The sequence below is a fragment of the Saccopteryx leptura genome, chromosome 2, assembly GCF_036850995.1.
Source record: "Saccopteryx leptura isolate mSacLep1 chromosome 2, mSacLep1_pri_phased_curated, whole genome shotgun sequence".
Lineage (NCBI taxonomy): Eukaryota > Metazoa > Chordata > Mammalia > Chiroptera > Emballonuridae > Saccopteryx > Saccopteryx leptura.
This window is the reverse complement of record NC_089504.1, coordinates 343,555,591-343,568,304: the sequence shown is the minus strand read 5'-3', so window position 1 is coordinate 343,568,304 and position 12,714 is coordinate 343,555,591. Positions and strand designations below refer to the sequence as shown.

General features: G+C 50.2%; 1 protein-coding gene across 1 annotated transcript; it reads right to left on the bottom strand.

Annotated features, from left to right (window-relative positions):
* Positions 1-1,886: 1,886 nt before the first annotated feature.
* On the bottom strand, positions 1,887-7,010 carry SOST (sclerostin). Its single transcript, XM_066366317.1, has 2 exons — positions 6,759-7,010; positions 1,887-3,870 (listed from the first exon to the last, which is right to left on the bottom strand). Exons 1-2 carry the CDS (start codon positions 6,976-6,978, stop codon positions 3,449-3,451), a joined length of 642 nt encoding a protein of 213 aa, XP_066222414.1. The 5' UTR covers positions 6,979-7,010; the 3' UTR covers positions 1,887-3,448.
* Between the last annotated feature and the right edge of the window lie 5,704 nt (positions 7,011-12,714).

The window sequence follows — 12,714 nt, the reverse complement described above, 5'->3', positions numbered from 1 at the left end:
GTTCCCGGTCCCCCACACTGCCTGGCACACGGTGAGGACTCAGTACATGTTGAGGAATGGTGGACTAAGTCTTGTCCACCATAAACAGCGACATATCTTTTGCCCCAAGGCCTTTACTTGGGCCATGTTTTCTGCCTAGAATGTTTGTGCTCCTTTCTCTACCTGATGAACCTCTAAGAAGCACCCGCCTCTAGGAAACTTTCCTAACCTTTATCTCTTGTCTCCAGAGGCGGATTTAACGACAGGTGCACCGGGCATGCGCCCTGGGCCGTGACTTCTGAGGGGCCCTGCAAAACCCCAACTTTACATTTTTTTTCTAATGACACCAAGTTTGGTTTCATATGTGCAATTTTAACGTTAATAGTACATAATATTTTTTATTTATTTAAAAATATGGTTAACATGTATTTTTATTTTTCCTAGCTCTTTTTTTTTTTAAGGGGCCCAATATTTTATTTTCTTCTGCGCCCGGGGCCCCAACCGACCTTAATCCACCTCTGCGTGTCCCCACCACAGAGCCAATTACTCCTGACTTTGGTCCCATACACTTTGTACAGTACAATGTGACCTGATCACTTGCCCACGTGCCCACCAGGCTCTGAGCAAGTTGAGTGATTGTCAGGGCGGGGAACTGCACTCATATCCAGTTGTGGGTAGACACAGTTAACCCTTGATGCCTCAGTTTCCTCAGATTCAAACACAAACATGGCTCCAGAGCCCCGGTTTCACCCACTGAACCACACTGCCTCTGGGAGCGGGGTAGTGTATCATTTCCTACCTGCTCCTGTGCTTTGGCTCTGGGGTACTCCACAACGCAGATTCCCTGCAAGGCCTCGGTGAGGCTGCAGGGTCTGGAGGCAGCAGCACACACTGACACCGAGTACAGACTCATTGGGATGATAATGGATTTGGGAGGGTTCATTGGGAGTTCAAGTGAAAAGTCACAGGGAAGGACCTCAGTTTCCTCTAAGGGGTAATGAGGGCTCTTGGGATGTACTCACCCCAAGATGGGCTAGACTTGATTTAAAGCTTTGCATTTGATTCTCTCTCCTTTTGGAAACTGAAGAGTATTTCTCTAGCATCCAGCACGATGAGAGAAGTGCAAGACATTGGCCCTGCTTACATCTTTGCTAGAGAGGCATAAAGTTCACGTTTGGGAACAGGCTTGGTTGAGCTCCCTGTGAGCCGGTCCTGAATGGCAGCACATGGCTTTATGTCTGTCCCCATCCAAAGCAGGGCAAAGCCGGGTGAGACTGGTGGTCCATGAATGAATGTCAGATGAAAGACATGGATAGTATCAGGGACAAAATTAGAGGCATGTACAAAAGGGGCTGGATGTCTGAGGAGAGAGAGATCAGTGGGGATTGGAACATCTCTGGAAGATTCAGGGAAGAGATGACAAGGGACATGAACCCTAAAGAAAGAGCAGGAGTTGTTGGGGATGCGGCTGGCTGGCAAACTAAAGAAGCAGGGGTCATCAGGCCAGCATGTGGCCACTTGGAGTCATTAAGGGAGCTTGGTGGCGTGGGGGGTGGGAATCAAGCAGACAAAAGCCTTACGTGTCAGACTGAGAAGCCTGACCTTGATCTTGGGCAAGGAGGAGCTGTTAAGGGATTATATTATGACATGATGAGAACAGTGTTTTTGAAACAGTGAAGGGCAGGCTGCTTGAGGGTGACCAGGCTGAGGTTATTACAACGGCCAAAGTGAAGGATGAAGTCTAGGTTTGGAAAGGAAGGGACGAACATGACTTTTCAAAGGAAGAACATAATTGCCACAAAGGCCACCATAGCACAGTCAAAGGTGTCATAGTGACCAAGAGAAGGATGTTAACTTTGACAGAAATGACTGTGTGTGGTTGACAAATTGAGACCACATCCTCTCCATAATGACTCATTGTCTTTATTAACAATGCCTCTGGATTCTGAAAGAACAGACTGGTATTTCATAAAGCAATATTAACGTTGTCATTCTCTACAAGAAAAACTTATGCATAAATAACTTAAGTGAGAAAATAAATATGTAACTTAACTCTTTTTAAAAACCACAACTTTCATTCTTGTGGACAAACCCCACATGAAAGATTGCAAAAAAAATGACGAGCCCAAAAGGCTTTCACATGGCATGTGCTTCTGTTTAAAAATATATATTTTTTTAACACTTATAAACTACACAGATAGTAAGAGGTGTCTGGAAATGATTTTCAAAAAGATTTTTAGATGGCAGCGATTAGGCTTTGCAGATTCTCAGCATATGTACAGCACTTGTAATTTTCCCCCGGTAATATTATTTCAATGTAAGATATGCCATCACATGTAACAGTAGTAAAAATCAATTTTCTAGACAGAAATGTGTCCATGAGTGGTAGGCAGGGGGAGGTGACTCAGAAGGGATCTGCTGGTCTTTAAAAGGGTGGTGGCTGCCCCCTTGGGCTTGCAAGCCCAGTGTCCTTGGACCTTGAATTTCTCTGCTGAAAGTGACTTTAAAATATGGCCATGGGGGAGGGTGCTGCTCTTTGGGAATAGGGGAGGGGTGATTTCTCTCCCTCTCACCACCCTTGGGACTTTCTCCTTCTCTACCCTAATTGATGGTGTTTCTGCATCCTTTGAGATGGAGGGGTGGAGGTAGCCAGAATCTGGGGAGGCCAGGTAGGGAAGTAACTGCATCTTTCAGGAGTTTGTCAGCTGTAAATGGACTCCTCTTTTCCCCTGCTTTTCATCTTTGGCTGTCAGATCAAAGGATTACAACTCCAAATTCTCTACATGACCATTGGCAGTGCTTCAATCCAACCTCTTCCTCCCTGCCCATTCAGAAGGCACCCGAATCCTTGGAATCATGTGGCAGTAGATTCCTTGAGATCCTAATCCCACCTCCACCTGCATTTTAAATAGGAAGTCAATGTCCAGAAAGAGAAGAGTGTAGTCTATCACCCAGCAAGGTAGTAGCAGAGCCAGGACTAGAAACCTTATCTATGGACCCAAGTCCTGTGCTCCCGGCACAGCATGGCACTATGCTTTATGGTGAGCAGAGAGGTGGACGAGGATCTTATCCAACTTTCATAACCAGTCCCCAGACTTTTCTCTCTCCCCACCGCTCCCTAAAACCCCTGGGGCAGTGAAATGCTTCCTTTTCTACCTGCTCTGAAGTGGGACCTGCAAAGGTAGGCGCCCCAATGAGCGAGGCTTCGTGGCTCAGTGTCTGTGACTCGCAGCTTCCTCCCTTGCCCTGCGGGACCCCCTCGGCGGCGGGTGGGGAGTGTGGGGCTTTGCTGCCCCCCGGGATCCGCAGGGCTTGGCTACCTCCTGTGAAGCCAGGCAGGTCTGAGCCCCCTGCCCTGGGTTGCAGGCATTTAAAATGAAATACAAACAATCAAACCGCACGCAAAGGCTAGAAACCTGGGGCGCCCGGTTGAGAGGCGCCCGCTGGGGAGGCGCGGCGGGCGGTGGCTCTAATAGGCGTTCTCCAGCTCGGCCTGGTTGGCTTTGGCGCCCCGGGCGCGGGGCCGCGGCTTCCGGCCCTTCTGCGGTCGCGCGGCCTCCGGCCCGAAGTCCTTGAGCTCGGACTGGTTGTGGAAGCGGGTGAGGCGCTTGCACTTGCACGAGGCCACCAGGCGCACCTTGCGCGCACGCGGCGCCGCGCCGCCGGGACACAGCAGCTGCACGCGCTGCGCGCGGTAGCGGTCGGGGATGCAGCGGAAGTCGGGCCCATTCGGGCGCCACCACTTGCCCCGGCCGATAGCGTTGGGCAGCAGGCGCGCCGGGCCGCACTGGCCGGAGCACACCAGCTCGGTGACCGGCTTGGCGCTGCGGCAGGGCCCGTCCGTCACGTAGCGGGTGAAGTGCAGCTCGCGGCAGCTGTATTCGGACACATCTAAGGAGAGAGGTGCGCGTGAGGACGGCAGCCCGGCCCATCCACCCCTTCCTGGCCGCCTCCCTCCCCACCACCCCGCCTTTCCCAAACCTGCTGTCTCCTGAAGCTTTTGCTTCTGGGCATCTATTATGGGTAGAGCCCAGCTGGTGGAAATATCCCCCCCTAAAAACTTTAGAGCCAAGTTTGTCTTGGTTTTGTTTGCTTGTTTTTTGCTTTTGCTGCAGTTCAAATACCAGCTCCATCACTGTGATCTTGAGCAAGCTACTTACCCTCTCTGTGTTTTCTATCTGTTAAAATGAATTGATCTGAGAATTCAGTGAGTTAATCCATCACATATATAAACCACTGGGCATATAGTAAGAGCTGGAAGTGTTGGTTGTTATTAGGTGTTATTATTATTTCTCTCAAAGGGGACCTTTTTGCCAGACTTAAGTCACACCTGTACCAAGGGCCCCTGGCCATGGCAAGGCTGATACTAGGCACACAGTTGGCATGGCTCTGGCTTCTCCCAAATTCCTTTTCCAGCCACTTGGGAGGGGCTGCAAGGGGATGGAGAAAAGAGTAGGGGTTAATTGAAGGTAATAAATCAGGGCAGCTGCTGGGGAGGAGAGGGATGGAAGGGGAGGTGGAGAGGAGGAGAAGTCATTAGACTTGAAAGGAGCCAAAGGCAGCATGTCCAACCCCCTCGTTATCACTTAGGGCAGCGAGGCCCAGAGAGGGAAGAGCGTCTGTCCGAGGCCCAGAGAGGGAAGAGCGTCTGTCCGAGGCCCAGGGAGGGAAGAGCGTCTGTCCGAGGCCCAGGGAGGGAAGAGCGTCTGTCCGAGGCCCAGGGAGGGAAGAGCGTCTGTCCGAGGCCCAGGGAGGGAAGAGCGTCTGTCCGAAAGGCAGAGCTGGATCTCTTGACTCCATTTCCCTGAAGCCCCAGCACCTCTGGGCTCCCACAGTCGTGGAAGCTGCGTGACCAAGCTGGGCTGGGAGCTGGGGGCTGGGAGGCCAAGGGCTGCTTTTTACTACAGTGACTTCCCTACCAGAGGGGGACCAAGCTCTGACTGCAAACCTACAGGTTATTAAGTACCCGCTGTGTACCAGGCACTCTGCTGGGCACATCTCCTGTTTGTGCCATTTGAATGGACTCCTGATGGTGGCACAGTCTTACTTCCTGGGTTGGGGGGAGATTGGGCTCTGACTTGGTTCCCTGAAGTCACCTTTATGGGGGTCTCCTACTGTGGGCTTAAATGGGTGGGGGCTTTGAAAATAGATGGTCCTCATGTAAGCACCTGTCCACCCCCAAGGGTCTCATGGGGACCGTTCCCATATGACACCAAAGGGTGAAATATAGTCCTAAGACCAAAACCAGAGAGGGGGCAGAGCAGGGGAGGCCCCCCACCCCCACCCATCCTGGAGAGCAAGCACAGCAGGCAGCTGTGGGGCCTGCCTTCCTCCTGTGGCTGGCCTTCTGGTTTCTAAGTTGGTTTGGCATCCTCACCCCTGCTGCCAGGCTGCAGGGGTGGTGTGTGTGGGCAGCTTATTTGCCCAGGGAAGGAGGTTTTGGGGCTTTCCAAGAATAGTGCCCCAAGGTCAGGAACTTCCTCTTCAGAGGGTGACTTTGTTTTGAGCAAGTGGCTTCCTAGGGGCTTATGGCCTCTCATGGGAGCCCAGGGAAACGGACACCTCATACTTGGGTCCCCTATAGCCCATCCATTGAGCTTAGTTGACCTTTCCTGGGGAGGCGTGGGGGAGGGGAACATATGTCCTCCAAGTTGGAAGACCCAAGGATCCTCCAGCCTCCTCTGCTGTTGCCCTTTGCGGACACCTATGTTCCCAGCTGGCTGTGAGGCAGGAAGGATGGGATGCAAGAGACTGGGCAGGGGCTCCTCTCCCACAAGGACAATGGCCAGAGGGCGGTGAGGCCCTCACTCTGGAGTGTCATCCGAGCCACCTCCCCCAGCCATTCCTGCCAGCTGCAGAGCCAGCTGTGCACACTGCCCCAGGCTTCCCTGTGCAGACCTGACCAGGAACCCAGGTGTGCCCTCTACTAGGGCCGCTGACTTTTCACTGGGGCCAGGCTTCCTCCCCAGGAATGAGGCAAGGCTGGACCTGAGGTGGGGACTCAGGACAGATGCTGGGCTCAGTCGACACCTGTGTCTACTCCCTGCACAGAGGATGCTGCCTCCCCTCCAAGGCCTGGGCCCTGCTGCCACCCATAGCAGAGACTCAAACTGTGCCTATACTCCCATTCAAGTGCCAGCTCGCTGAGCAGACCAGGGGCCCGGGGAGCTGATGGGGTGCCTCTCTCCATCCCTTTTCCACTGCTCTAGGAGGGTTTGCACTGGCTTTTGGTCCCCTCCCAGGGCTGTCTTGAAATTGGATCAAACTGGTTCAAATCTCAGTTCTTCTACTCGTAACCAGTCTACTTAACTTCTGGAACCTTCGTTTCTTCACCTTCAAACTGGGAGTTCACCTCATGGGGCTCTCACGTGGTGGGTCCCTGGGGTATGGTACATGCACAGCCCATGGAGGGCATCTAGCCACCAGCAGGTGCTCACAGACCTGAGGCTCCCTTGCCTTGTCCCTTCCCCAGGGGTGCCAACAGCTGGGCCTGGCTCCTGAATTCTCAGGAGGGGATTCCTTGAAACTTTCTCCTTCCCCGGCCCCTGAGCTTGTCACAGTGCTGTACCCTCACCACCTCCATCCTGCCCCAGGCTCTCAGCCAGCCCCCTGCCAGCCTCACTTGGATTCCAAGGCTACACTGGCGTGCCAGCTTTTCCTTGCCACCATCCATTGCTGGCAATGCCTGAGGGTTTACCCCAGTCTTCGACAGGTCCCCAAGAGAACCAACCCTCCCACCAGAGACCCTTATGCTAAAAGTGCTGCCTCCCACCCCATACCTTTGGTCTCAAAAGGGTGGTGGGGAGGCCTCCCTCCATTCTCTGCCCGGTTCATGGTCTTGTTGTTCTCCAGCTCTGGCGGGGGCTCAGGGTACTCGCCCAGCTCAGGGATGATTTCCGTGGCATCATTCTTGAATGCTTGCCACCCCTGGGCCTCCACCGCACGGAAAGCTGCGTGCACCAGCAGGCAGACAAGACACAGGGCAAGAGAGAGCTGCATGGTGCCAGCCAGAGGAGGGCACCTGGCCTTCCAGTAGCACAAGCTCCAGTCCCCAGCCCAGACACGTTTGCCTTTTTAAAGCCCCCTCTGCCTCGTGCCAGCCAATGACAGGCTGGGGCAGGGCTGGTCCCATGCTTCCCTCAGCCCAGGGGGAGGGAACGGGGTGTGCTCAGAACAAGCCCTCTCCAAAGACTTCTCCTCAAGTGCAGCAAACTCCCAAATTGCTGCTGGTGCTCCCAGGTGACCCAGAGAGAGGGGCGTGTGAGACGGCTGTGGTTTCCAGATATCAAAATGAGCCCTGGCTCTTAATCTCTACCCCCAGGGCCCCTCTGGCTTTCTCAAAACAAACTCTGGACCAGCTTAACAAAAGAAACAGCAGCTCTGAATCCTCCACAGAGCTGAGCCCAGCTGATCCCATTTCTCAGGCCAAGTTCATTTGTCACCCCTAACAAATGGCCCTACAGGTGTCAATTTGGCCCCCACAGACCCAGACAGAGGCAGAAGGATGCTTTTAAAGACATCTCATTGGTCCCACTTCCGTGAGGCTCAGCATTGACTATCCTGGCCAAGAAAGCCCTTGGCATCTTCTGGAAGGCAAGAGGGAAAACTGAGGGCCACCTGCTCAGGCAAGGGGGCGAGGATTCCGGTTACAAGACCTGGGTGAGCAAGTTAGCAGGCGCTGGTGATGGCGCTCAAGGAGGAAACCTTAGCTCACGCTCCTCAAAGATCCTTCACATGGTGACAGGCACTTTTTGGCCAGGACACTCACTGTGGCTTGCAGGCTAATGTTCTAAAGGCAGTTATTTTCCTAGCCAGGCTGTGGGTAGGAGTAGAGAGCACAAAATCCCTTTTCTTAGCAAAAGCCAAGGCCAACATTTTTAGTGCTAACAGTTTTTTTTTTTTCTTGTCTCCCAGCCCATTACATTTTTCAAAACCAGCTTTGAGTCCAATATGGAAAATCTTACTGGTGCATACCACGGGGTGCATTCCATGAAGCCATCCCAGGTCCAGCCAGCCACAAAGAAACCAAAAGGATTTGCTCCCTCAGCCCTGGAGCAGAATGAGAGGCCTGGGAGGGGCAGAGGCGTGGGGGAAGAGGGTTCACACCTGAGGTGCAGGAAAAGAAAGGAGGACCAGCGGAAGCTTTCATTGCAGATGGATTGAGGAGGCAGCCGCTCCTGGCCCTGAAGGAGGCTGGGAAGAGGGCTGTGGCCCAGGTCTCCTTGGTATTTTCACTGGGCAATGAATCAGCGTGCCCCACCTGCAGAGCCTCTGGTAGGCCTCTGCCACCTGCCTCGACTTGTAAGTCGCTGTGTCCATCTGCGGCCGTCTGTCCCTCCTTCTTTCCATCATCCATCACTCAACACATGAATGCAGCTGCTCTGACAGTTTTACAAGCCAGACAGAAGCCCCTGCAGGAAGGGCCCTCTCTGATACCTGCTTCCTTCGTCTTTCCTTCGGGGCAGACAAAAACAGCTGTGACCATTGTTGGAGGTGATCTATCTCTCCCAACAGAGCCTGTGTGTTGTGAGAAGTTGGTCCTTCATGCCCCCTCCCCTGTCTGTGACCCTCCAGCCTCCTTTTCCCTTGCTCTGGAATGTGGACCGTTAACCCTGTTGTGGCCGAACAATCGCCGCCTTGCCCTGGTCTTCGGAGAGGGCCCTTCTGATGCCTAGTCCTTGAGCTGACAGGATTGGTTCTGGAGCTCCACCTGCTGGTGGAAGCTGCAGAGCAGTAACACGTGAAACGGAGAGGTGGGGACCATCTTTGGAACACTTCTGCCACCTGCTGGAGATGGAAGGAGAAGCCAGCTAGGAAGGTAGTGAAGGTCAGGATTTTATTTCATTCTTTTATTTGAAACTAAAGTAATGTTTAAAGAAAGAGAGATTGAAGAATCCAATGGACTTGAATCTCTAAATTATTTCCAAACTTTTGAATTATTCTCTGCCAATGTATAGCCATGCTTTCTGCAGAATGGCTCAGAGACAACCTGCTATGGTGCCACCTGCTGTTTCACTTAACATCAATTCAACTTTGTATTTACCCAGTCCACAAGCTTGTCATTGTTCAGAGCTAGGCAATGCCCCAGAGTGAAACCCCAGGGTTTTAGCTGACTTCTGTTGTGGGCAGTTTTGGATATATCCAAAGTCCCCCATCCTCAGTAGGGATGCTATGAAACATCCTGTACAAAGTAACTTCGCAAACTAACTTTTTTCTTTGAGATCATTATATATTTACATGCTCTTGTAAGGAATGCTACAGAGCCAATTTCATGTATCCAGTTTCTCTCAATCAGAATATCTTTCAAAATGTTAGTAAGGTATCAAAACCAAGATACTGACATTGATACAACTCACCAATCCTATTCAGATTTCCCAGTTCTACTTGTACACGTGTGTGTGTGTGTGTGTGTGTGTGTGTGTGTGTGTGTGTTATAAAACTTTTTTAACATGTGTAGGGTCAAGTATTCACTACACAGCCCAGATTGAGAACTTGGAACAAAGATTCCACTCATTGCCCATTTATAACCCTTCTCCTATGCCCTCCCTCTTCACCCCTAACCCATGGTACCACTAATCTGTTCTCCATTTCTATAATTTTGTCACTTCAGAAATGTTATATAAAGAAATCAACCAGGCCCTGGCCGGTTGGCTCAGTGGTAGAGCATCGGCCTGGCGTGCGGGAGTCCCGGCCAGGGCACACAGGAGAAGCGCCCATCTGCTTCTCTACCCCTCCCCCTCTCCTTCCTCTCTGTCTCTCTCTTCCCCTCCCGCAGCCAAGGCTCCTTTGGAGCAAAGTTGGCCCGGGCACTGAGGATGGCTCTGTGGCCTCTGCCTCAGGCGCTAGAATGGCTCTGGTTGCGGCAGAGCGACGCCCCAGATGGGCAGAGCATCGCCCCCTGGTAGGCGTGCCGGGTGGATCCCGGTCAGGCACATGTGGGAGTCTGTCTGACTGCCTCCCCATTTCCAACTTTAGAAAAATACAAAAAAAAAAAAAAAAGAAAGAAAGAAATCTACCAAGTATGTCACCCTTTAGGATTAGCTGTTTTTCACTCAGCATAATTCCCTGGAGATTCATCCCAGCTATTGCATTTTTCAACAATTTCTTCTTTTTCATTGCCAAGTAGTGTTCCACAGGTAACTTTTTTTTTCTTTTTTTTAAACTTTAGAGTTATTTCCAGAACAGAATGCTGGTCTAAGATGAACAGTTTGCTACATACTGCAAGGTTGTTCTCCAGAAGGCCCAGCACAGGCAGCAGTATGTAAATGAGCATGTGCTTTAGTTTCCTGGGCCTGCTGAAACAAAGAAATTTTCCATGGTGGCTCAAACAACAGAAATTTATTGTCTCACAGCTCTGGAGGCTGGAACTCAGAGATCAGAGTGCTGGCGGAGTTAGCTCCTTCCAAGGGTGGTGAGGAAGTCTGTGCCGTGCCCCTCCCCTGGCCTCTGGTGCCTTGCGGAAACCTTGGGCACTCCTTGGCCTGCCAAGAAGCTTTACCCCATCTGTGTCTTCATTTCCACACGGTGTTCTCCCTGTGTGCATGTCTATGTCCTAATTCCCCCTTTTTATAAGGACACAAGTCACATTGGATTAGGGTCCACTCTAATGACTTCATCTTAACTAATTATATCTGCAATGTCCCTACTTCCAAATAAGGTCCCATTCAAAGGTACTAGGGGTTAGGATTTGACATACTGATTGTAGGATGGGGTGCAGGGGGGTGGTTAATGGATGGGACATTATTACTAAGAGGAAGCCCAGGGGTAAGCAGGTTTCTGGCTAAACCAACTTAACGGGATTCTTGCTGAAGGGAGGCCAGGGTGATCAAACTTCCCCTGGGGGATGGTGATGGATGAGGAAGCCAATGAGATATTGAGGAGGTCAGATAAGGAGGATGGAGGATTCTGGCTAAACTGACTCAGTGGGATTCTTGCTCAAGTTGGACAAAACAGAGATAAACATGCAAGTCCCAAAGCTGAAGCCTAGTAGAAAGGGTTGAGGGAGGAATGACTGACTAGAGTCTGGCCAAAGAGAGGCTCTTCAGCACCCTGTGTATTTGGAGACTCTCCTCCTTCTTCAGAATTGAGTTGCACAGCCCTCCACTCTTTCTTTTCCTCTTAAACATCACCTTCTCTCTTCTTTCTTTCCTCCTTCCTCTCAGGGTGGCTTCCCAAGTGCACTGGCAGCATTAAACTAGGAGGTCGTCTGGTTTATGGGCATCGGACTGGGGTTCTCAGAAGGCCAGGCTTCCAGAGATGTCTCATGGTTTTAAATATATATGCATTTGTTATTTTAAAATATAATTAAAAGGATAGAGCCCATCCTTTCATTGTGTTGCCTCCAGGTTAACTCACTTTAGTGTACACTCAGAGCCAACCTCTGTGCACTTGAATATCTCCTAAATGGGTCATCAATTCACAAGCTATTGCTCAGAGTCTATCTTTTAAAAAGTTAGGCTTGGGTATGTCTACTCCCATAAAATTACACAAGTGAGCATAGGATACTCCTTAGCTCTGAGTTTTTGGATAGATTTGACACTGCCACCACAATACACATAGAAATTAACAGGATACAAAGTAGATATATATATATATATATATATATATATATATATATATATATATATATATATTTTTTTTTTTTTTTTTTTTTTTTTTTTTTGCAGAGACAGAGAGGGTCAGAGAAAGGCACAGATAGGAAGGGAGAGAGACAGGAAACATCAATTCTTCGTTGTGGCTCCTTGATTGTTCATTGATTGATTGATTTCTCATATGTGCCTAGACCGGGGGGCTACAGCAGACCGAGTGACCACTTGCTTGAGCCAGCGACCTTGGGCTTCAAGCTGGTGAGCCTTGCTCAAACCAGATGAGCCCGCACTCAGGCTGGCGACCTCAGGATCTCGAACCTGGGTCCTCCACATCCCAGGCCAACGCTCTATCCACTGTGCCACCGCCTGGTCAGGCACAAAGCAGATTTTAAAACTGCCATTATCATCTGTAAGTCTCATTTCAACATTCTGTGCTTATTAAAGCAGCCTGGACCTTTAAAATAAGAGTATACAAAAATCACATCCATGAATTATACAGTATCTATTGTACATCTGTAGCCAATGAAATGCTATGTAGCTGTTAAAATGAATGGGACTGTAAGAAACAATGGGTAAAAGATATTAAACAAAAAAGGCAAAATGTAGACCATTTTCCATTCATAAGGAAAAGGATATCTATAAACATAACAATGGGATTTTTCTAGAAGGATCTACTTAATAGCAGTTTCCTTTAAGGAGGGGGATAAAGGTTTGGGTAGATCACTTTTTATTATAAGCCTTTTGTATTGTTTGAATTTATTACTATGTATATACAGTATTACATTTTTAATTTAAATGTTTTACCAGTTTTGCATCTTAGTGCTCTGCCTCAAGATTTTGTGTAAAAATATAAAGATTATGTTGTCAAAGAGGTCTGACAAAGAGTTCATCTAAGTGCCTCATGTTATGGGAGCTGGAGACCAGAGAGGCTCTTTTCCCGCCCACACTCTGTCTGGGAGAAAAGCCCCCCCCCACCCCAGAGTGTTTTATTCAGAGGGAAAGGGGCGGTTCTTATCATTGGGGAGATAAGGCTAATGGTGGAATTTAAAGCATCTGGGGGCAAGGATAAATTTTGTGACTGCCCATTTGCAAGATTAACAAATCCTAAAGTGCCACCCAGTCATTTTCATATGAGGCCACCATGAGA